This window comes from Stegodyphus dumicola, chromosome 1, assembly GCF_044657685.1.
Source record: "Stegodyphus dumicola isolate Sdum_Otavi_A_Nest chromosome 1, ASM4465768v1".
Classification (NCBI taxonomy): domain Eukaryota; kingdom Metazoa; phylum Arthropoda; class Arachnida; order Araneae; family Eresidae; genus Stegodyphus; species Stegodyphus dumicola.
This window is the reverse complement of record NC_140768.1, coordinates 119,133,124-119,159,928: the sequence shown is the minus strand read 5'-3', so window position 1 is coordinate 119,159,928 and position 26,805 is coordinate 119,133,124. Positions and strand designations below refer to the sequence as shown.

At 29.7% G+C, this 26,805-nt stretch overlaps 1 protein-coding gene across 2 annotated transcripts in view; it reads right to left on the bottom strand.

The window, feature by feature from the left end:
* Window positions 1–15,406: 15,406 nt before the first annotated feature.
* Window positions 15,407–26,805, bottom strand: part of LOC118184797 (inositol polyphosphate 5-phosphatase K-like) — an 84,831-nt gene continuing 73,432 nt past the window's right edge. The window contains exon 13 of one of the 2 annotated variants that reach the window (XM_035354522.2): window positions 15,407–25,312. In XM_035354522.2, coding sequence (XP_035210413.2) covers window positions 25,181–25,312 — 132 coding nt within the window. In that variant the 3' untranslated portion in view covers window positions 15,407–25,180. The remainder of the gene's footprint in view (window positions 25,313–26,805) is intronic. The other variant, XM_035354524.2, reaches the window with a different exon arrangement.

The following is a 26,805-nucleotide window of genomic DNA, read 5'->3' as shown; positions in this document are numbered from 1 at the left end:
TGTTTTTTTTTTTTTTTTTCTTATATTTGCTTTTTTTCTGGCCAGTCCCATTTTATTATCATATGGCCGGCAAGGAGGATCGGGGCTGTGCTCTTACAATAATAATAATAATAATAATGGGTCTCTCTTCTTCAGACAGAAGATATCTGCCAAGGTATTGTGAAACAAATCCAAGCACGTCATATAATAAACTTTCTGAAGAATGTAAAGATGAAATCAGTGAATTCCCTATAAATGCTGATACATGAACCGCCGTCGGAGTATTCAGATTAAGGGTACAACATCAATCAAATAATTTCCCGAAACATTAGCCATAGTTCATACATAAACTTTTTTGCATAAAGCTTGCAGACAATCCCATAGTAACGACACTTTTTCTAGTTGAAATGCCGTGAAAGTAATACTTACTTACATATGTCTAATCATGTTTATATTTAATCAGTTAAATTCCATTGCTGTTTTGAACAGTCGTGATCATATTAAGCGACGCCTATTGTTTATATATTTAGATTTAGTATACTTTTTAATGTGTTTTAATAAATTAAGCAACAAAAAGCATGGAAAACGTTGATATAAATACCAAAACTTGAATAAACGTTGTTTTTATAGTAATTTTATTTTTGTAACTTTTTCCCAGAATACTCAAATTATAACTGAAATTTTAGCAAAATTATTTTTGTATACACTATCTGAATAAAAATTTTCTAAAAATCTACCATTTTTATCATTTATTGTTATCATCACTTCTTTTAAAATCTTTCGCGTGCTCTGTTGAAACATTTAGGGATTCATCCTTGAAACACGGTTTTAGTTACCTCATTTGCTAAACTCTACAAATTGACTAAAGCGATAACTTTATTGCGGTGCAAATTTTCTTAAGATTTCGCAAATGTCCAATTTCTCCACAATTGAAAAACTCGGACCAGAAGATTAAAATTCAAATTTCTCTAAGTTTGGCCTTTCTTGAATATGAGATAAAATTATTTCTCGAAATAACAAACAGTTTCGATAACGAAAGTAAAGCATGTGCACGTGAAGAAGGAAAGCTTCCATAGATGCAATATAAAACAATTTGACTTGTGTGGCGATGAACCGTGAAAAGACAAATTCTTGTCGTCAAATCGAAAGTTGTTTAGGTAATTGAAGTATACGGTACAAGAATCAAAGAATTTTTACAATTCTTTTATATATAAAAATATATTGATCATACAAGAAATGCTATGATCAACAATTCAGTTAACGTGATTAAAGAATAGTATAGAATAAATGTTTTTAAACTAAATTGACTTTGTTTTTAAACTAATAGACAATTTTGGTAATCAAAATTGATTACCAAAATTGCCAAGTGACAGAGAAATGTCGCCAAATAATGGATTATCTGGTCAAACACTTGTTTTCCATTTTAGTCAATCATTTAAAATTAAAGGGGGAAAAAGAAGCTACCTTAGTTTGGTGTAGATTTTGAATAACTGTATTGATTTTGGCGGTGGTTGAACGCAGGTGCATCTTGTTAGAAGCAATAAAAAAATTCTTTACATTTATTTTCTTCTTTCCTTTGCACTTGAGGAAATATATATATATATATATATATATATATATGAAAACATCCGCTAAGATTTTATTTATTTATTTTTTTTTTCGGGGAAGGGAGCTTAGTTTTTCATCTTACATTCTCATTTTCAGTTAAAAAAAAAAAAAAAAATCTGAAACCGAAATTGAAATTTAATCTGAATACCCCTTCAAGCATTCAGATCGAAGATCCGCATCGTTCAAATAATTTCCACGAACGTTATGAACAAACAGCTCATAAATGAAATTTTGTATTAATGACATTGTGAACAGTTCTTAAACAAATTTTTGCCATTTCCTAATTAAAATGCTGTGAAAATACCTATTTGTGTTTCTTGCTGCATTTATATCAAATTAGAATTATCAAATATAAAGGCCATTTTTTCTTCATCTTTTAATGTTATTAATCGAGTAATGTTATCAAAATAGCGGTGGGCAAACGTGATCTTAATTTAGCGGCGTCAGTCCAGGCGCCCGTTGCAACGAACGTTTCGTTCAAGAATGATACTGAAAAACTACAGCTTTAAAACGTTTCTCGAATTTTTAATTCCTTTCTCCACAACCACCAAGCGAATTTTGGCTTTTTCTCCCAGTGATAAATTAGCACCATAATAATACCTCATAGTTTCCCTTGAATAAACAAATTTATTTGTTTGCAACTTTCACCTGATGATGAGCGCCAAAATTCACAGCACAGCGTGGGGGTTTTGGACTTTTAAACAACTTGAAGGGTATTGGCCTGTTTCTGAGATTCAAATAAATGTAGAACTCTCTGAAAGAAGAAAAAAGGGAATAATGACCTTAGTTACCTCACTTGCTCCTAATAAAAAAATGGTACTTGCATCATTTTCTAAATATTTGCGAATTATTCGACTGACAGCTTGGATACTGCGATTATTTTTAGAACTAGAAATCTAGATCGCAAACTGAAAAAAAGAATTATCTCTTCAAGAAATCAAAGCAGCTGAGAAAAGGCTTCATTTGAAGTTCAGAAAGAATCTTCATAGATTTCTTTGCTCTGTCTTTGCGTTTTTACTGATGCAGAAGGTCTAACGAGACTGAAAACAAAAACCCTTCCCAGAGAAGACACAGATGATATCATCCGTCCTATATTTTTACCTTTTGATCATCGAGTTAGGAAAAAATTGTTTTCGTACTAATGTGGATTTCCTGCTTTACTTCATTACTTAGGTTTGATTAGCCATTCGGTTTGAGTTATTCAACTTTTCAGAGTCAAGATAGTTGTGATGCAAAGGTGTTCACACCTGGCGGGTGAATGGGTACATCCTGCAGGGACATTTAAAGACTTCTTAAGGCCCTAGGCCCCTATGCAAAAGTAGACCCCTTTAATTTCATTAAATGTAAGGTTTAATAAAAGCAATCCATACTAAAATGAAATTTTATTAGAAAATTCGTTTTGTACATTTTAAATTCGCAAAATCATTATCTCTTTAAAATCAACTGCTAATAATATTTCATTTTTAATACTCCTCAGACTTAAATTATTCAAATGAGATTGAGTCATACGATTTTTCAGTTCATTTTTGACCAGGTTGAGTTTTGAAAATGAGCGCTCACCATTTGTGTTAGTAATCACCATCGACAAGAAAACTCTCATTACTATTTAAATATTTGGAAACACTGTTACTTTCATTATATATTGCATGTATAAAAAGATTGCATTGATACCAATCCCAATCTCCTTATCTAACAACTGTTCTTAATCGTCATTAGCATTTGTAAAATAATAATTTCTTATGAATTTTTCTTCTTTCCATGTCTTCTCTTTTTCTTCAGTTTTTCGCCATGAGTGCTTAGATATAACTTGAAATATTGGCATTACAAATTCAGTTCCTCCCCGTGAACAACTTGATCATAAAATTTCGATATTTTCTGGCATGCTATTTTAATGTTACTCTTATCCAAATTACAAATATTTTCAAAAAAAAAAAAAAAAAAAAAAACAGTTCAAATGCCACCCCGTATTTTTTACTGCGCTTTCGCTTGTTGTCAATTAGAGAGTCGATTATTGGTAAAACGGTTTCTACTTTAAATTTCTCTCTGTGGTTGCCTTCGAAAATTATGTCTGTGTCTTTAGCTCTTTCAAGGAAAGTTACCCTAGCACTGCGTTGTCTTACACACTTATGAACACTTTGATACTCTTTGATAAAGGACATTCCCTTGGCATTTCACTCATAAAAATCAAAAGAGTCTGTTTTGGTTTTTTATTTACGTTATTAAAGGTTTTAACAATTTCAGTGTTTTCGACAAATCCATATTTTTACTCTAGGTGAATAAATTCACTTTGTCAATACGAGTCATTATGTCATAGTTAAAAAAGTAGTTTTAAGTTCTCCTAGCACTAACTTGAATACTCCAAAATCTTCCAGGAAATTTCACTATTTTGCGGCACAAGATCACGCTTCCCCCGACGTTCCCTTCCGACACACTGTTTTGAAGAGGCTTCACCACGCGAACTGTCCTTGCACGCAAAATTAGATCATTCTTGTGCAGAGAAGAAAGTTTGACTACTCACATAAAGTCCTTTACAATACTGCCTTTTTTGGAACTTCCATTCAACGATCCGGAACATTCACACAACGCACAATGTTAGCTGAAGACTACAGGCGAAAAGTCCGTTCCTAAATTTGCTCTCAGGAACAATCCTTAACCGCTGCCACCAATTTTAATATTACTGCTGTGGTGTAGTGGCCGAAACCGCTACGCAAACCCTAGGTCGCGACACAGGGTTGAAATGAACTTCTAACTCAAGTTTTAACAATAGCATGAATTTTAAGATGCAAACCTTAACAGTTGCATATCTCATAAGTATGGGACTTGGATAAGTTTAGTCCCGTAATTTCTGTTATAGGAAAAATGCTCTATCGCATTATACGCGAGGAATGATCATTCTTACAAAGCCAACATGCACATAGCTCCAAAAAGGAAAAATTGTCCCCTCTTCTCAGGAAACCACCTTATATATCTGCCTGTGTTTACTTGCGCTGAACTCCCGGGGGGAGGAGAAGGAAAGATTCTTTCACTCCTACATAACAAAGTGTCTTCTCGTGACCCTGATGAAAAGACTTCTTTTGTCTCTTTGTGACAGTGTGTCGGAGTGACCTTCGAGGCTGCAACCGGAATCCTTAAGAGAGGCACAGGATTTCATCACTGATATGAAAATTATTGCACTCTGAAATCAGTTATCCTAGACAAAGAACCCTTATGCCACCTTATCACAAAATATACAGCAGAAGTCCAGAAAACCGCAAAGCTTGGGACCAGAAGTTGTGCGGATTTTGCAGATTTCAGGACAGAAAAGATAAATCATAACATTCAGACTAAAAGTGCAAAATAAATAAGGCGTATTAGATACATTTAATTAAATTATTATATACATTATTGCAATAACTTATTATATGCATTATATTATTATTTCGTATATAAATTGATTATATTGTTCAGTGTATTATATATACACATCATGGAGGTTTGCCGATTTGGCCTCAGGCAAGGATTTCCGGTTTCGGATTCCAGCGTTAGAATCACTGTTGCTGTAAAATTTCAACAGCTTTTCTTTATTTTTCCATATACAGTACAAAGTCCGTAATCCGGACTCGCCAAGACTTCGGTGATTCCGGATTATAGATCATCAATTTAAATCTGGTAAGATGGCATGTAGAAATTATACTATTAAAAATATGAAACCGTAATTTGTGAAATAAAAAGCAATTATGATCTAAAGGGTATCAAATTTTACAAAAAAAAAAAAAAAAAAAAAAAAAAAAAAAAAAAAAAAAAGCTTAATATTTGTTTACTTCATTAAACATTTCTTTCAATGTGCACATGCGCGTAATGTATGTGCATTCTCTACGCGCATGCATAAAGTTTGTGGCTTTGAGGTCCGGATTATAGATCGTTCCGGATAATGGACTTTGTACTCTATCATAGACAATCGTATCGCAATTCCGGTAGGGTACGAACTGCGCCAAATTTGATCGAAAATCCCCGTCCCCCTCTTTTTTAATCCACGAACTGCTCGACGTTTTCTGTCCCCCATTTCTTTCCAAAAAAATTGGGTGCTACAAAAAGTCGTGTATCGCCATTAATGGGACATTATATTGAGACTGCAAGCCTTTATTTTCGTTTATCAGTATTGTAAAAATTGTGCATGTAAAACAAATATTAATTTAAAGTCTGGCGTGTGCTAAAAAATAAATTTCTTTTACACTCATTTTAAAGTTTTATGATGCTTAAAAGAATGATAAGCCTAATTCAGCCCACTTTTGTTCTTACGTGTGCTGTATCTTCTATTTTCTTTAATATATTGTTCAGCCTAATTTCAAAAGGTATTATGATCAAGCGGAAAAGTCACTAAACATTGGTAGTTCGACCCGAGTTTCTAGTCCCAGTGATCCCCTAGCTCTTCTTTTTTTGTACTTATTTACTGTGTAAAAATATATAGTAAAAATACTTTTAAAATTTATTCTTTAAAAATATTTCAAAATTTTTCACCTTAGCGTATCTTTTTACAAATCCCTCTGATAAGAAAAAGAAAGGAAAGAAATTAACTTGGTTTCGGTGATTGATACCTCAGTGCAAATATGTGTAACTTTTTCCAAAAGCATAGAGTTTAGTAAATGGATATCAATAAATTATGGATTATTTCTCATCTAATTTTCTTAACATTTTTATTCCAGAAATTTCCTTTCCCACTGTAGTGTTTAACTTTATGCGTTTTGTATAATAATTTACATTTGTTTATAATTTTACGCGAATGAAAGTGATTATTTAATTGTATAAGCTTTGCTGAAAGATAAACGAGAAAACAAAATTCTATCACTTGCGGTCAAGAGAGTATTTGATGTAATAATTCTCATATATTTTCTTTGATAGTTTTTATTTAATTTCTTTCATTTATGCATTACTACATAGTTCTTTTCAAAAAATATTTTTCTGTGCCGCATGTCCGTATTTCAGTTTCAAGGAATGCGCGCTCCGTGTAGGATATATAATGCTTAATAAACTTATGATATGAAAGAGATCTAAATTCTCTTCTCATTTCTACTGTATTTTTTAAATTTCAACCTCTAAGAAATTTACTCTAGACATCGTTTTCATGATTTAATATTTTATACTTATTTATTTATTTTATTCATACTTTAGCATTTTCTTTAAGTTTATCCTTTATCATGTTAACCTGTTTTTAAATATTTTTCTCAGCAAATATATTTTTCACCAAGATAGTCAAAGAATCGTTCGGAACTGATTGAAAATTTAGCTATTTAAGTAATATACACTGACTTCCGGTTGTAGGGGTGAAAAAGGTCAGAGCCAATAGTTGTGCTCATGAAGAATGCCTTGTAGCCCCACATGTTGTTACAAAGATGAATTTAATGCCTGCAAGCGTATTACAAAAGTCGAGCAATTAACAAAAGTAAATCTAAAAATCTAAAGTGATGTATAAAAGAAATTAAACAAACAAAAAAGAAACGATTTTTCACAGACAATTCAGTGTTTCTCATCAATTAATTCAGTTTTTACTTCACGACAAGGCAAAAATACATAAAAACTCAAAATATCTGTATTAAAAATTACGAAGTAAATTTTAAACACTTATTTCCTGGAATAAATTCCAGAAAGGATTAAGCATGACTTAATTCGCAATAATAATAATAAAAGAAGGCGTTATCTTTGTTGTTGCTGAAGCTTAGTTTCTCTAGATTGGCAACAAATCCACTATTCATTTATAAAAAATATATTTCTTTATTTTTATTTTCCTCTTGGCTACAGTTGGCTTCGTAAAATAAAATTGTAACCCTGTAGGCAACGGGGAAAAGAAATTTTGATCGGCGCAGTTGGACTATAGCAGGACGAGGGGGGGGGATATTTTCATCAGCGCAATTGGAGTACACCCGCAATTCCATACGATTTTGCTTAAAACCGAGGAGTAGCACCTGTCTCCATCTTTTGCAGAATTTGCACTTTTTGCATTACTGTCAATGCAACGTGTTTACATTTTTCAACGTTGCAAGCAGTAAAGTCATAAGTGCGTTTCTTATCTGTAATTATATTAAAAAGAGCTGAAATTTAAAATATTCTTAATTTATTCACAAAATATCCGGATAAAAAAAGGCAGCACTAAATAATCTCGTATAATAACAAAGCTCAGAAAATACAACAATGTGAATCGTGAGCTTGAAAGAAGAGTTGAGTGAATCGTCTGGTTTTTTACCTCAATGCAGATTAGAGGGGAAAAAACTTTTATCATGATGTCAATAATTTGGTATTTCCGTTATGACTCATTATTATTTGGTATTTTTTCTTCGATATTTCGTACTCAATGTTGCGGTTTCCGGAATCTATAAACTAAATGTTTATATTTTGAGAGGCTACGCGGATTTTCGGTATTTGACTGTACTGCATTTTGATTTATGTTCCACTCATCATAAATCAAAAAGTGGGAAGAGATGTTGTGAGCAACTCAACGGTTGATGAAACGTAACTTTCTTTATTTTTCACGGTTTGGAAACCCTGCATTTTTTAGTTTTAAGATATACTTTATACTTCGTGATTTAAATCTATAATCCAGTTTCTATCCGTAATATTAATTTGAAATTCGATCGCTACCACTGTAATTCAAAAACTGTAGCAAATTCCTAACGTGATGCAGACGACAATTATTTTAACACCAAATACATAGTACTTGACCTTAAAAATTACATTAATTCTTTTGTAATATAAATGGTCATGAAATATTAGGCGGATATTTTAAGAATTATATTAAATGAATTTTGCATGAAAATTGTTAAATGAAACGGATTGTCTCCTTCATATTTTACGACAACATGCAAAATTTTAAAATGTAGAAGATAAATTATTTTCCTATCCAGTACCTCTCAGCAGTGATATTTTTTCTATTTAATTTTTTTAAGTCCAAAGAGGAAATTTGCCCAGAAGGGCTATTAATTTTGTTTTGGCATTTTGTGTCGTCCGCTATAAAACAAAGTTTCGTTTTTCAAATTGTTGACGCCAAATATTAGAGCCTTGCATTATAAAGAAATTAAATAATGAAGAATCTGTATGAATGCATAAATGTTTCTCGCAATGTGAAAAGAAAAGAGTACTTAGAGACATCAAATTTTGAATAACATAGTTCTCCACTTCAATATGGGCTTCTGGAAGCCCAAGTTTGAAATTTGTTCACTACCTATTTCACATTTTGTAAAACTTTAAAGAATTTTTAATTAACAAACTCAACAATTTCAAAGCGAGCAAAGGCAACATTGTACAGACAAAAAAACATTTTTATCTCCAGCCCCAGATCGTGTATTGGAAGTTCTTAACATATGTTCATTTAAAACATTTTGTGATACTGCTGTTGAGTTGAATTTTATGGTTAAATGTGAAAAACGTGATATTTTATAAATAAAAGTAACACACAAAACCCTAAAAAAAATGCACCTTTGGTCATAATATAAAATCTGAAAGCTTTCTTTTTTTTTTTTTTTTTTTTTAAAGCCAAAAGGGCGTTAGCTTGAATGGGTTATTAGTCTCAAAATGGGATTTGGCGGCGAAGCACATTAAATCACTTTTAATGAATCGCCATGATATTACCCTGTATTACTTTCAAAGAAATTAACCCTCCGAGCATTACGGGTTTAGCCCTCAAAATGTCATGAATAAGTGGTGTTTTCTTGATTTTAATTAACATACAACTCTCTCATTTTGTCCTTGATCCCTTTTCTTCCAATATACATCCAAACCAAAATCAGATACCTTAAAAGCTAGCATAAATTTTCATGTGTAATGAATATAGAAGGCAGCCTCCTGTACAGAATTTTCCGGTTGTAACGCTGAGAGGGAATCTGCATGAATGTATGTTTTTTTGCACTGTGAAAAAATTATGCTAGGGCTTTTAAATTTTGAATAACAAAGCTATCATCCAAACATGTGCACCTGGAAGCCTGAATTTTGAATTTTATATTTGATACTAGTGGGCTGCAACCAAAACAAAATTTATTAGTTGTATGTACAAATGAAAAAAAAAAAAAAAAAAAAAAAAAAAAATGCGTACAAACATTTCAATATGAATAAAATCAGTTCATTCTTTTCAAGCAACAACAAATTCCAAGTAATTTTTTTGTTGCCAAACCGGGAAACAAAAACATTTAACACTTCCAGTTAATAGATACTCATTCAATAATGTCATGATTTAAACTTAACATAATATAACAAATTTCTTGTCAATATTAATAAACGAATTAATGTAGCAATAGCATATCGTGCCAATCATCCAAATTTAACACAAAAAGTTGCCCACAGTAGCTATTTATTTAAAATGCTGACATCCCCCCAATGCCAGAATATGACCTTATGCAATAATATATTTAATGTTTCGCAAAGCTACTTTTTTTTCCATATTTTGTAAAACTTGCAAACTTTTTATTAACAAATTCTAGGATTTGAAATTGAGTAGAGGCAACACTTTTTGAAACTAAGCAGATTTTTATATCCAGCGCGTAAGACTGTAACCACCGGAAAAATGTAAGTGAAAATTAGCATTTTCAGAGCTTTTAATTAAAACTCGGCTGATTAAAGTCACAGGAAAATGAGAATGGTCAAAATGGCTTCTCACGAATTTTTGGAATCCAGAATAATTTAATGTTTGGCAATGCTATTTTTATTCCATATTTTAAAAAATTACAATTTTTTTATTAACAAATACTAGGATTTGAAAGTAGTATGTAGAGGAAACCATTTTTGAAATAAAGCAGACTTTTATCTCCAGCGCACAAGACTGTTGCCACTCAAAAAAATGAGTGCGAAAATAAGCGTTTTCATAGTTTTTAATTAATATCTTGGCTGATTAAAATCATACCATGATGAGAATGGTCAGAGGCATAGCTAGAGTTTCCAGCGCCTAGGGACAGGTGAAGATTTTGCACTCCCTTCTGTGTGCCAAGAATGGAAAACATTTCATTCTAAAATTTCTTAATCACAGTTTGGCGCCCTCTCGATGTTGGGCCTGGGGACAGATGTTCCCTCTTGCCCCATCCTAGCTACGCCACTGAGAATAGTCAAAATCGCTCCTCACGATTAATTTTAATCTGATGGTATCTCTCTTGAAACTCAACTCTCTGCTGTTCCAGAGGAAGTGATGTCACAAACAAACAGACACACAGAAATTTTATTAGTGGTTATTTCGTAAATGAATTTTTAACAAACTAAATGACTTCAATACCGTACGGATTAAAACAGCATCATCTCCAGTGCACAAGACTGCTTATCGGAAATTCTAAAGGAACATGGAATTCCTACAGATGCAACTGATTGAAATAAGACCTGATTAACCCCTTAGAAGATTTCAGTGCCCCCACATATGTTTATTCATGCCCCTCCCCATTTCTTCTTTCTCAATCTTGGTATGTCAAGAATATTTACTGTACTGCAATTAGAATTACAGCCAAACTTTTTTCCCAACAGGAAGGGATCCCTGTTATTGGGCTATACGTGTGTGATTTCCTTGATGAAACATTCCCAGATCGATCAGTTGGTAGAGGTGGACCAATTTCATGGCCATCCTACCATTTCACTTCATTTTCTATGCATACCTGAAGAACCAACTTTATGTTACAGAGATTCGCAGCATCAAATAATTAAAAAATTGAGTTGCCACAAAAACAATTACTGTAATTTCACAAATGCTTAATAGGGTCGGAAGGAAAATCAAGTACAGACTTGATATTCCCCATGCAACTAATGGTACTCATGTTGAAGTGTATTAATATAAAATTCTTTGAAGTGCTGAATAAAATTCAATGTCTTTTTTCCCTATCTCTTATTATGTATTATTTAAAACATACTTTATCCAGTGAATAAATTATGGACATCCTTTATAAATAAATTTTTCATTATTGGCATGTGAACAAATAATTAAATAAATCATTAAAATTAGCAAACCAAACAAAGATACATTTAAATGGACAATAATGCTAACACAGATCATTTGCAGCAAAAATCATGAAGAATTAAATTTAATAAAAAATATAAAAATTAACAGTCCTTTGTGATGTCATGCATATTAAAATAAAAATAAAAAATCTGATGTGTACACCACATGACTTCCTTGTACGGAATATTAAATTATATTTTAATATAATTTATTATATTAAAATATATATATTAAATTATTTCTTGCATTTCATTGAATTAAATCTACTTCGTCAACAGCGCATAAACCACAATACAATAAATGCATTCTTTAAAATTCACTCTAGTATTTGTTTATCATAGCGACACTCTGGCGCTAGATTCACTTAACAGTATTAATAATTATATAACAGTTAACTTATATAATAATTATATAACAGAAACTAAGTTAACTGTTATATAATACAACAATTATATAACAGTTAACTTATATATTTCGTTCATATTATAACTCAGAATCCACAAAATTTATATCATTTAAAGAATTATCTAATCGTTGCCACATGTTCTATTCAAATACTATAATAAAGCTAGAACGATGTATAAAAGAAATTAAGCAAACAAAACAAAAAAGAAACAGTTTTTCACAGACAATTGAGTATTTCTCATTCAATTAATTCAGTTTTCACTTCGCGACAAAACAAAAATACATAAAAAATCAAAATTTCAATATTAAAAATTACGAAGTAAATCTTAAACACTTATTTCCTCGAAAAAATTCCAGAAAGGATTAAGCATGATTTAATTGGCAATAATAAATGAAGGCGTTATCTTTATGGTTACGAAGCTAAGTTTCTCTAGATTGGCAACAAATCCACTAGTCTGCTGTTTCAAATGTAAACAATCAATGGCCGTCATAAAAAAAAAGGCTTAGCGGCACTTAAACAACTTTAAAATTGTTGATAATTCTAAAAATATTGCATACAGATTTACTAAAATCATAAAAACCTTAACCGGAAGATAAAAACAACATAATTCAATCATTTTTAAAGCAAAAAATGTAATATTTACAAACATATAAGAGTAAAGAAACTGAGCCGGGTAACAGAGTAGATATATATATAAATATATTTATATATGTTTGGTGCGGCCGATAGCAACCAAAATACGAGGTGCACATCTACATGTTATAGCAGTCCTATATACAAAATTTCAACGTTCTGAGGCTACTCGTTTTTGAGTTATGTGAGATACGTACTTACATACATTCGTACAGATGCCACGAAAAATTCTCTTCAGAATTAATTTTAAAGCGGTTTTATAATTTTTTTTGAGGAAACGAGTCTTTTATTCTGTCCTTACGTACAGATATCACGCAAAAACATCGTTAAATTGCATTTGATAATGGTCAAAATGGATATTTTCGTTGAAATATGCTGCCTGAAACTTTTTGAGATTACAATACTACCTTTTTACTTCGTACAAGGAAGTAAAAAACGGTTTGCCATATCTAACATTTAAAGTGCTCTCCTGAAAATTACAAAATTTCAGATATTGGCAAATCAGAACTCCCCCCCCCAGAATACCCTAGCTACAACCCTGTTTTAAATTAACATAATTTTTTTTTTTTTTTAAAAAAATGCACACGACAGATTTATGCCATAAAATCCAAACAAGCAACAGAAGAGTACAGAACAAAGATTTTAAAACTATGATTAGCATAGTTTTCATTTTGCTTATAGCATTGAAATAATATTGGCAAAATTGTTTTCTTTAATTTCTTACTTTTTTTAGAGGTATGAGGGAATAACATAAGGTATGCAAGCTTTTGCATAACTGTGAAAAATTAAAGCAATCCTCAGAAAGCTGCTAATAATAATACAATAAATTAAAGAAAAAATAAGTAACAAATCAGTTCTGAAAAGAAGTTTAGAGTAATTATCTTCAATTTACTTCAGTTTAAAAATGAATTTCTAATCTAGATACCGTATTTATGCGAATCTAATGCGCATCCCCATTTTAAAACTTTAAATAATAAAAAAATTGTTTGTCGGCGAATGTAATGCGCATCAATGATATGAGGAATTTATTGAATCTTATTTTATACAACAATGGATTTGTATATAAACTATCAATTAAAGGTATGATAATTTTATTTAAATTTAGATACCATATTTTATACAACAATGGATTTATACATAAAGTAGCAGAACATATAATTAACCTATTAGTGGGCTATTGTCATGTGAAACAATCATTGTTAATTAGCACTACCGTATATACGGTACCTATCGTAAAATATGAACATGAAATAAATCGTAACATTTCTATCTAGCTAACAGTTTCTACAATCAGTGATTAATAGTAAACGTCTTTATTCACTAATGTTTTCATCACTGGAATCCTCGCAGCTCTCTTCGTCAGAAGCAGATTCATTTCTTCTTTCCTCATCATCGTCATCCTCATCCTCGGCGTTCCAGAGCACGTCATCGTCACTGTCATTCAGTGAATTTGAAATGCAGCATTTCTTGAAAGATTTCACAATCATTGGTGCTTCGATGCTTTTTCAGGCAGCAGAAACCCAGTGTGCAACAATGTGCGGTGCAGCATGCTTAATTTTTCATGTCGGGGTCAATACACGGTTTGGCTCACAAAACCATTTTTCGTACTCCGCCTGAACGTACCCCTTAAAAGGTTTATTTATACTAACGTCTAGGGGTTGTAACACAGACGTCATCCCTCCAGGAATGATAACAAGATCACTGCCTAGGCTGTGCATCTTCTTTTTTACGTCGTCGGTGAGATGACCACGAAATGCGTCCAGACAAAGCACTGATGGTGGATTAGAGAGCCCACCGGCACGGCGTTTCCATACATTTCAGAGCCAATCAAGCATTAATGATTCCGTCATCCACATCTTCTCTTGGTTTTGAATCAGGACATCATCTGGGAACAGCTTTTCATTCTTAGGGGTTTTAATGCATGTTTTCCATTTGAAGATAAAGAAAGGGGGAAGTTTGCACCCGTCTGCTGTTGTTGCCAGCATCACTGTTACGCGTTGTTTTTCACATCCCGAAGTTTTGATGATAACTTCCTTAGTCCCCTTCTCCGTAATGGTGTATTTACGAGGCATATCAAACCAAATTGCCGTCTCGTCAGCATTGCCAATTTGCCCCATTGACATACCGCTGAAATGTTAGTAGTTTTCCCTCAAAATCTGCAGGAAGCTTTTGGCATATTGTTGTACGGCGTCTTAGAGATAAACCCATCCGCTTCATAAACCGATCCACCCATCCACAGCTAGCATTAAACTCTTGTTTCGGTATTCCAAGAACTTCAGCCTCCTCTTTTGCTTTATTTCTTATGGTGTCACTAGTCCCAGTTTGTCCATTCTTCCTCCTCTCACATACAAATTCCAAAATTTTTCTTCAATTTTAGGGTGTCTTCCTTTGCGAGGGCCAGTGAATTTCTTTCTACTAGCTTTAGTTGCAAACAGTGCCAATTTCTGTTGCCGCCACAAGCGAACATTGCTCTCAGCTACGTTGAACTCTCTCTCTCTGCCTTTCTATTGCCATTTTTTTCAGCATAAAGAATTACTTTACGTTTGAAAGTAGCGTCACATGACATTCTTCTCTGTTTGCCCTCCATTTCGTGACTACGTACTCTGCAGTTTGTATCCTCTATGCAATAATGTGTCAACGATAAATGTAACGGTAAATGAAGTCGAAAAATTTGGTTGACGTCATCGGCGAACTTTTCACTCGAATCTAATGCACACCCCAATTTTGAATACTACATTTGGCCAAAAACGATGCACATTAGATTCACGTAAATACGGTATTTTAACTTTTCATGAAAGCCCTATTTTTTTAAAATGTGTAAAAAAGAATTATTGACAACATGGTTCATAAAAATATTTTAATAAATAACTTTTTAAGTACAATATGTATGATTCACACTCATTTTATGTTAAAGCTACAGTATAACAACAATTTCACAAATAGTTATATTTTGATTTATTTCATATTATAATAATGAAGAAATTTGGTCAAGTAAAATATTTACACATTTTCTTACGTTACTTCTAAAACAAATGGAAAACTATACATAAAACATTTGAATGACACTAATTATTGAGTTGTACTAATAAAATGAGGCTTACAGTAGTTTATGAAATCTTACAACAAAATAGTATTAAAAAATAAGGTAGATATATATTTATCACATTTCTCTTCAAATGTTACAAGGGTCAAAAATTGAAGATTGAACTGAGTAAAAAATTAATAGCAAAATAAGTGTAATAGAATGTCTACCAGCACTTCTCAAACTAAAATACAAAACCTAGTGGCAATCTAAATACCATTTTGCCTTTCTGCCACAAAAATTATACAGGTAAAAATCAAACTAGAAACAAAGCTGCTGCCAATGGAAGGTACTGAAAAGATATCAATAAGAAATACATATTTTTCTTCAATTACAGTAACATCCACTTCATAAATTTGAGAATAAATGGAACATTTAGAAACTTATGGAAGAATATCCCCTTCCTTTTTCTAGAATCAAATCAAAATATTGACATAAATTCGCCTGATACGAGCTAAAGGAAAATCTATTAACTGATTACCTTAAAACAGTAGAAACCGTATCAAAAAGAAATCTATTATTCTGTTACAAAGCTTAATAAAGTGCATTTTGTGAAGTATACTTATAGGCATATGTATTTATAACATTATTGGTTAAGACAGATTCATAGAGGAGTAATATTTATTTAGTAGTATAACTTTCATTTTTTTTGTACATTAAAAACAGAAAATCCTGTTAATAATGGTATATTTGTTTTATAGTCAATTCAAATAGCATAGCTACTAAATAATACCTCAATTTCTGTCAGAATTGCAAAATATATGGAAACATTTGTGCACCCGAGGAATCTGTCACCCATTTCGAAATGCTGCCTCTTCAGGAAAAGAAATATTTATAGATGTAACCCATTCTATTAAGATGCCTTTAAATTAATTAAATGCCTAAATAAGGTTAGAATTTTATTTCAAAGAATATTATTTAAAAGCTCTTACTATTAGCACACCATGCCTTGCTATTAAGCTACCTTCCTTTTTTTAAATTTTTTTATGCCATTTCATGATTCCTTAGTTTAATTTTTAATTCCTCTAATCATAAGTAATTTATAAATATTTTTATTTACCTTTTTATATCTTACTTAATTTTTACTTTTATTTGTGTACATCTCTTTGATGCTTTTTCTGGCCTAATGCAGCATAAAACAACTCTACCTTCCTGTTTTGTTTTTAGCTTGAATTCCACTGCCATTATACAGAATTTTGATTTTCTTCTACATGAGCTTTAAAGTGGTCACGAATAAACATATAATTAAAGTTGAATTTTTTATGCTTTTTGAAAATAATAAATCTTTTATATGAATCTATGCAGTTATGTTTGGGTTACATGTGATCCTAAGTTCCTTTTTAGTATAACATAGCTGAAATTAAAGATCTACAATGAACTACTTAAAAATTTTTTGAAAACTCGTTCTGACGAATTGTTTTTAATGACTAGATACCCGAGACAGAAAGAAGTTAAGATATCATTCACTGCTAATAAGTAAATGCTAAAAGGCTTGAGAAACGCTATTTAAATTAAAGAAATAAATCATATTAATACAAATATTCTAATCTGCATTTAAAGAATATAAAAAGGAATTATTGTTATTTAATTACTAAGCGAAAATAAATAAAACAGAAATTAAGAAATCTAATTTGATTATAAAAGCAAGGTATAAAACACATAACAGAAGAGGACTAAAGCTGGAAGACATACCAAAAAATCTGGAGAAATATTTTTCAGATTTCTTTAAATTCAAGAATAAAAACTTTTTATTAATTCAGTTCTTGCACTGTAGAACAATTTTGAAAATAAAAAGCAAAACATTTCTTTGTTTTAAAACAAAGAATAATTTATTCTTATGATTTTGAAACAATAATCAAATATGTAGCTTACAGCTTACAAAATACTAATATCCAAATAGTTAAAAAAAATATCTGCATAATTATGTACACATTATACTGATCATTATTTTAATCTGGATATTCTACAAAATGAATTTATAAATACTATAAGATGATGTAAAAAAATTGTAGCCAACTGCTATCTTTTACCCAAAACCTTATGATATCCCCCTCTTATTTTAGGACATACTCTTACATTTGTTTATTAGGCAATGGATTCTATGTGGAGCAGGTAAGGGAACTGCAATGATTCAGCTAATCCTTATGGGTACTTAAATAGTACTCATTTATCAAGGGTATGATTCATGTCTTCTACTGCAGAATGTTACAAATTTCAAAAAGAGGACCACAAAGAAATTTATTAATAATAATACTCCAGATCACATCTTAAATTTCACATCACATATTAAGTTTCACAGATACTTTCACATCTTAAATTTTGCTTATATTCATATTATACTATATTTATACATCCATACATGTTTCAATCTTCCTTGATTATTATCGGAGAAAAACCTGTGTTTAGTGATTTTACCAATGAAATATAGATATGCTAATATACATCAGAGTGGATGCGTGTTCATATTATTTTTATTCAAGATTTCATAGCCATTTAAAACTGGTTACCTCTTTTTATAACGGTCTATGAACTTTCAAGGAAAATCTCTCAAACCGTCAAGTTCAGAAAAAGGTTAAGAAATCTATAAATCACACAAAACCTGAAATTTTCATTCTTAAAAAACAATCATAACATATTTGTTTTGCATACCTGTCAACTAAGAAAAATATGCTCTGTTAAATTTTAAGCCTACAGACAATTTACTATGCTAAAAATAATAATTTCAAAATATACATAAGCAGATACAAAAAATTCCTAGTATGCAAATGTCAACTTGCACATACATAAATAAAAAAATATTACCTTTTTAAAATTGTATACATGAAATACGTATGCTCTTCACATCTTAAATGCAAAAAATAAATTAATTTATTCATCAAATCGTAATGAAAAACAGTCATAATAACAGCATAACGAAATGGTATTGTCATCAAGCATACAAAATTTTGAGTATTATATGCATGACGTGCTGAGATAACTCATTGGCAAATGGAGGTATGTTGACAGATATGCTTGAAACAGTTAAATAGCAAATGCAGTGTTGAAGCAAAATGATATAATTGAATTTATTCCCACAAAAAGGGGGAAAACATAATAAAATGTAATTAGATTATAGATCCACACATTAAATGCAAATTCTTTTATGCATAGTACTTTTTTTAAAAAAAGCTCTGAAAAACAAACTATAATAAAAGTATGTTTTACACACAATCACAGCCATGGTTTCTAATTCAAGAAAAGCCAACTATATAGCTTGATTTGTTTTAATGTTGATTTTTTATTCTTCTGAAAATTTTTAAACCACACATGCATTTTTTATCTACACCTCATCAACACAATATATAATAAACTAATTAACCTGTTACTGAAGTACAAAATGTTAATTAATGCTCCAAAATATTTCCATTAAAATTTTTCCAATTAAATTTCTTTTTTTATTTTGACAGAGAAAAGATATCTCACAATTAACAGATAAAATATAAAATATTTTCATGTAAGAAATGAAGTTGTTTTTCTCCCCATGGAACTATCAAATTAATTTTTCAAACATGAAGGAAAATGTAGCAAATTATAAAAAAAATTAAGATACTCCCAGAAGCATGTTATAGATACTGATGACAATAGCACCAAAATGAATGCACTTCTGCTTCAGTCTTTCTTTTTAACAACATTCAATAGATTTAAAGTTTCCTGCTTATATATATATATATAAAAAGACTAAATGATGTTTAAAAAATGATTTTCAAAGCATAACAATCATGCAGGAAACAATGACAGCTTCAGCAATACTGCAAAATGCAAATAAAAATTTTAAAATTTCTAGAATAAAATTTTATATATAATTTTGAAAATTTAAGGTGTAAATTATTTCAGTAAAATTCAGTTAAGCTAATTTTTTACTTGGAAGAACAGTTTCTGCAATATTAAAAAAATTAAGACACGAAATAAAAACATTCATAGACATTAAAATTTACTCCAGTTCCTTTGGATTTGCTCTTATTAACTTCACTCAATGATGATATGATATTACTAGGGAATTAATATATTCGAATTATTTGGATCTTATTAAATATTACTTGAAATACTAAGAAGGGGAAGAGAGGAATACACAAAAATTGATGAATTTAACATTGGTGGTGATAAAACTTTTCACTGTCCCCTTAATATCACAGCCATTTTTTCTGTGCAACTACTTTTTAAATTCACTGCAATTTACTACTTAGTTTCAGCCTTTCACAAAAACTGCAATTGCTCCATTTTATATATAAAATTAAATAAATAAATAAAATAAAACTGAATATCTTGTTTATATAAACATTTCTTCTTGTTTTCCACACACAAACAAAAGCATTATTTTTTTTTGTGTTACATATTCCATGGCATTTAGTTAAATACAGCAATTATGAACATAAAGAAATTTTTAATAAAAGTCTATGAAAAGTTGTCCTTTCAATATTCATAAATTTATATAGGTCTTTAAAAAAATAAGTTAATTCAAAGAATAAATAGAAAGAATTACTTTTTCTCAATGATACAAAGGGGGGGATTACTTAATAACCTATCTGCAATTCTAAAAATGTCTTATTTAGTTTCTAAAAATAACTTGCATAAAGTTAAAATTCATTTGTTTTCACAACAATAAGTTATACATATAAGATAAATATTAATTACTAAATTTAATTAAACATATATAATATAGTAACATCAATTCTACAACATTAATTATTAAATGCAATGGAATGAATAGGATACAACATCAATTCTACAACAGTTTATAATTATTAAAGGTAAAGGCACGATATCCCCATTTTCTACATAACGCATCGTAGGCACAACAGATACTTTCATGCATATTTATGCATCATTTGCAAAACCATATATAGGATAAATATTAACATATAAATAAAAGACACAGAATATTTAAACCGTGCTTGCAAAATGCGAATAGTAATGCAAAACGTTAAGAAACGAGAGCTTGATCTATATAACAGACATCATTGTTTTTAATACACACTTCCTTTACATAAAATTCTATAATAAGGCACAGAAAATGTTAACTATCATTAATTGTACCTACCCAATACTTTTCATACAGATGAAAATTAAAATTAAAGAGGGAAAAATACATCACAATTTTAAGAAATTTGATCTCTAAAAAACCAATTGGTAAAGATATTTATAAGAAAATTATTTTATTTAAAATAAATAAAAAGTAATATAAAAATATATAATGCGGGACAATTTATAAAAGTACACGTTAAATAATTGATAAATAACATAAATTTGATGTTCTGTTAACATCAATATTTCACTGCCTACGAATAACAATTTCTTAGTTTATGACCAGAATCTTGATGCTATGCAAAAGCAGGGATTTGTCACATGATGATAAGTGAAAATGGTAAAGTTTTCATTACACAAACATATTACTGAAGAAAAATTCCGTTTTTTGAATTATTTGAATGAAATGAATTTCAGTAAGAAATTTGACTGTAAATTACATAAATAATTATTCCACCAGCTATTATAATTGTTTTATCATATTCGTTTATTGGCACTTTCCACAACTTTTATTTTACAAACTGATACCATTTACTCAATGGCATATTATTATCATCATATAAATACTATTAATAATTTTCAAGTATATATTTGCATTTATTTATATTCCCCTATAATGAAATTACTATAGTCAGCATTATGCTTAATATGCTGAAACAGAACGCTGTGGATTGTGAAAGAATTTTTTAATGTTACTTTAAAAAAAATCGTGCATTTTATTAAGAGAATATTATAAAGATCTAAAATAATAATAATAATAATAAATAAATAAATAAATACAAAAAATAAATTGAAAAATTCTAAGTCAATGAATTACATGAAAAATAAATTTTTAAAACTGATTAAAATGTAATTACAATAAAGCAGAAAAAAATTAATACTGAAAAACACCTCATGCAAATGACTATGAAATTTACAACTGGAATGTTTATAAGGCTGAAGATGATTGATTAGCACTCAAATATTAATATTCCATGTGTAATATTCATATTTAATCAGCATGAGAATAATTACTGAAATGTATTTCTTGATAGGAAATACAAAAGAAACAGACACTAGATTCAAGATATATAATTATCTCTTGTTGATTTGAATTTGCAGACTAGCAAAACTTAGAAGTATCAAAAATTTGAATTCACAACAGAATTTTAGAAATCATTTTTTTAATTGATACTTTTGGAGCTTCGAACTTTTTAATACGTCCAAAGTTTTACATTAAATTGTCCAAAGTTTTACATTAAGAAAATCCACTATATAATACAGTAAGTAAAAGAGAAAAATCGATTAGAAAATAATAGTATATGCTTGACATCTTTTTTATTATTAGAAGTAATACTCCAACTGACATCCTGCATATAAAACTACTGGTTACAAAATTTTTGCTGGTGTAGCCTCATCAATAAACCAATACTTATTAAATTTCGAAATTTAATCATAATACAGAAAGGAAAACCAGTGACAAACATTGGCACATTCAAAACTTTGACATGACTTTTTAAAAACAAGTATATTACAAAATATTAGAGGAAAGATGATACAAAACTACAAAGTCAAGCAGAAAAACGACAGTTTTTTGGAAAAAGTATCATAAATACAAAAAGCTCACTTTGATTCATGCTGTACCTTTGCATTTATTGCATGCCATTATTGAGGGGCAAAAATATAAATTAGACCACTATTAAATTCTGAAGATGAGATCTTCCTCAATCCACTCACTGCTGGAGTTTATCAGCGAAACTTTTCCAAATGAGATAGGAAACTGCCCACATGGCTATGAATTCAGTAGAAATACTGAGAAGAAAGTTCCCATAATGTTTTATTTCCTGATGTGGAAATAATGCATGGTCATCCCAATCACTTAATCTTTGGGCTTGTGATGTCTTCCTATAGGGTTACTGTAAAGCGAGAATGTGAAGTCTCCAAACCTTGTTCTTTACTTGAGCTAAAGGCTGTAATTCAAAGGCAAGTAATTACCATACCAACAGAAATGTTGCAACACAGCAACACATAACATAATATTTCGAGCATGGGGCAGGCACGATGAACCTTAGTAATATATACCTATATGTAGGATTATAAAAAGGGACGAAAGTAAAAAGTGATTCAAACTGAAAATATTAAAGTTTATTGCAGAAACAGATTTCCAAGATTCAATCCTTAGCTTATATATGGCACTAAAGACATTTTTGACAATGTGTTGCAGTTGTTTCTTGCAACAGAAGCTTGTCGAAGCTGAAGTTGATTAAAAGCTACTTTCGATCAACAATGAGCCAATTAAGACTTACCGGTCTGGCAACCCTTTCTAATGAACATGCAATAGCTAAAAACATTTATTTTGTAAAGCCATTAAATAAATTTTCATCAAAAACGGTAGATTAATATGTATATTTTTAAATATGTGTTTCTCTGTTAGGAGTAATTTGTTTCTTCAGTACTTATGTATTATTCTGTTGACTGTTGGCGAAAATTTTGGCAATGGTTGCCAATAGAAAATCATTAATGTGGAATTCGAAAGGATACAGTCATCCACAATGGGTATTAAATAGCACTACATGGCTGGTCGACAGAATAACATGAAAGTACTATTTTTTCCTCAGTCTTAAGATTTTGTGTTTTGAAAATCATTTTCAATATTTAATTTTCATTAAATAAATGTTAATTATATATTTGTTTTGACATTTTGTATGGTGATCATTTCAATAAGGTGGGCCCCAGAGAGATTTCTGCCCTGGGCCTCGCCAGTTGTAGGTCTGCCACTGGTTTCAATGATCAATTCCACCCATGCTAACACCAAGGAGGAGGATGCCTGAAAGTTGTCATTTGTAGAACTCAATATTGTTGTAATTATTTCCCGAATAATGGTGTACATTAAACTGTAAAGCTACAACATGAATAAAAATGTGTTCTTTGTAATTATTGTGTTATTTTGTTTTACAAACCATTAGCTTTTTCTGACCCACCCTGTACTGTTAAAAAACAGTTGAAACTATACAAAAAATTTACCATAATCTTATTTTTAAACACTTTTCAAATTATATATTGTTGTAATAAACATAAATTTTGAACCTACATTCCTAAAATTAGAAATGAAATAGCAATAATTAATGCTAGTAAGTTTCCCTGTTATATTATATTTATATATAATTTTTAAAATTTTTATTTGCTAATTATCATTTATAAAACATCAAGGTTACTATAAAATATAAAAATATCTTACAAAACTATTGCCTAAGCTAATTTTTGATTGAAAATTATATATAAAAATTCAAATTTCATATTAAATACTGCATAAAAGTTACATTCTTTAAGTAATCTGGAACAACTATTATAACAAAAAGTAATTTAATAATAACGATAGGAAACTTTCCGCAATAATAGTTACGCCAAAAAATGCTAACATTTTTGTACTATTATTCCATATACTACTATTCTGATTGACATTTCAAACCAAGACTTATTAAAAAACAAGTACTATTCATCAAAATATGATTAATCTTAAATATAAGGCATAATAATAAATAAAACAAGGAATCATCACAAAAGTTATGAATAAATTTTTACCAATAATTCTTTTATACAACTGATTTTTATGCTAATAATTCTTTTATACAACTGATTTTTAAGCTAAAACAGTCAAGCTTCAAAATTATCACTTTACACATATGTGATTAAGATGTATGTAAATTCATATACAAATTTTGAAAATTATTACAGATTATGATAGCTGCCTAGAATTTTAAATAGAACATAACAACTAACTTTTCAATAGTGGTAGGTTAACTAACTGCTATATGTTTTATACAATATACTTCCATTTGAAGGATAATAAGCGTTTGCTAGTGTTGTTCAGCAATTCACAATAAAAATTTGCATATTTTAATGAAGACTTTAAAATTTATTCTATTAAAAAAAGAAGAAAGAACACCACAAGAAATATTGCATTTCATAACATACAAATAAAACATTAGACAAAATATGAATATTTTTACCATGGAGACAGTGCTTTAAATGTTCAGTATGCAGAAAGTCCATCAATAGTTGCATAGTTACCTTCTTATTTAAAAAATTAAACACTAAATATATATGCTTCATGCGAATCATGCTTAATTCAATCTAAAAATTCATGAATTAGTTTAAAACTTTATAAAGTGGATAAATATTATTTACAAAATGATATTAACTTCTACAATAATTCACACCTATTACATATAGAAATTATTAAAAATATAAAAGCTGAAATTTAAGTTTCTTGAGTCAATAAAAATTAAATCAGAAATGATCAGTCACATCTCTAATTTATAGTTACATAATAAAATTTTCAGCAAATGAAGTTTGTTTTGGCAGTGTTCTTCCAGTTTCATACTGCTGATATAATTTTCCATCCTTGCCTTTTGATTCACTGTCATGATAGCTTCATCAAAAAATCTTCTTCAGTCTTGTTCATGGATCTGCATGATTTATGAAATCATAATTGTCATACCTTCATGATCATCATGATCATTGCAAATATGACCACAGCAACAGAAGCCAGCAGATGCAAATCACCAAACTGACCACCACCATTAGAACCATCACCAAGAGCAAGAGATTCATTGCAGGGATCATACTGCAGATTTTTTGAAGTTTATAAATTAGTCAAATAATGAGGGCAACAAAATAGATTGCAGTATGATTGATTAAAAAGCAAGGGGCAAAAGCAAAGCAGCTCAGTTTCAGTGAAAGTAACTACTGCTTGAAATAAATGCACTAATAAGCTTTTAAAAATACACAAATGAAACTCCATAAAACTATTGCTTAAATCAGTGGTCTCAAAATCAAACTGCCTGCAGACCAAATGCATGATCAGAAAACAGTTGACAGACAAGACTTTTTTTTTAAATAAAATGAAATTTTTTTATCAACAAAGTAAAATATATTTTAACTAAAATTTAAATTCCACTTAGCAAACATTTATCAAAAATTAAATGACATTAATAACACCAAGGGAAAAAAATTCAAATTTATTTTTATTTTCTATCTGAAATCTAAAATTTTGTACTTGCAAGGCATTTTGTTGGTTGGTTATGCTTTGTAATTCAAACACACATTGATAGCTAAATATTAGTAAATCTTCTGACTGATATTTATTTCAAATAGTTCTAACATGTTTAATTAATCATGAAATATAACATATTTAATTAATCATGAAATAACTCGAATTTAAACTTAACAATCATCACGTAAAATAAAACGCATAAACTAAAAATAATGAAAACTTTTTAAGTGTGACAAAACTTGAGAATAAATAATGAAAGAGTGATTATTATTAACTTTAAAAATTTTTCCTTTTTAATTCTCAATTGCGAGAAAAACCTGTTAATAACTAAGTGCAATCCCAAGTAAAACGATTGAAAATGCAAAAATTCACAACTCCGCATACTTATTTTTTGTCAAGTACTAAAAAAATTAATAAAAAAGTAAAACCGTAAAATTTTCTAACACCATATTTACAACAAATACGTAATTAGAATCGAATCTGCAAACCATATAAAATATTATTGGAACTGCATGTGGCCCACTGGGCATCAGTTTGAGACCACTAACTTAAATTCATATTAAGATGCGAATCTTATAAATTTTTAATATCTAAATGAAACTAATGAAAAGCAAAATCTAAATATTCCATAATTCCATAATAAGTAAGATAGAAATATTCTATAAAACTGTTAAGACGATTTTATGTGCGTGTATGTATTAAACTATCTGAAGATTGTTAATAATAGAGATTTAAATTAAAATATTTAAGAAATATTAAGAAACTTAAATATATATATCAGAGATATAGATGTAAAACTATATAAAAAAATTAGCAATACATTAAATTACAAACCAAGAAGTCACATTATTATGTGAATGATTAAGTAAAGGTTTCTTAGTATATTTTTTTAACTTATGCTACATTTTGAAACAAAAAATAAAGTGAGGTCACACAACCGAAGGTAAATCACATGATTTCCACATTAGAAAAAGAACACTTAAAGCATTAAAAAAATTCCTTTCCTTATCAATACCTATATAGTATTATGGATAAATTAATTTAAAAAAAAAAAGGCAAAATAG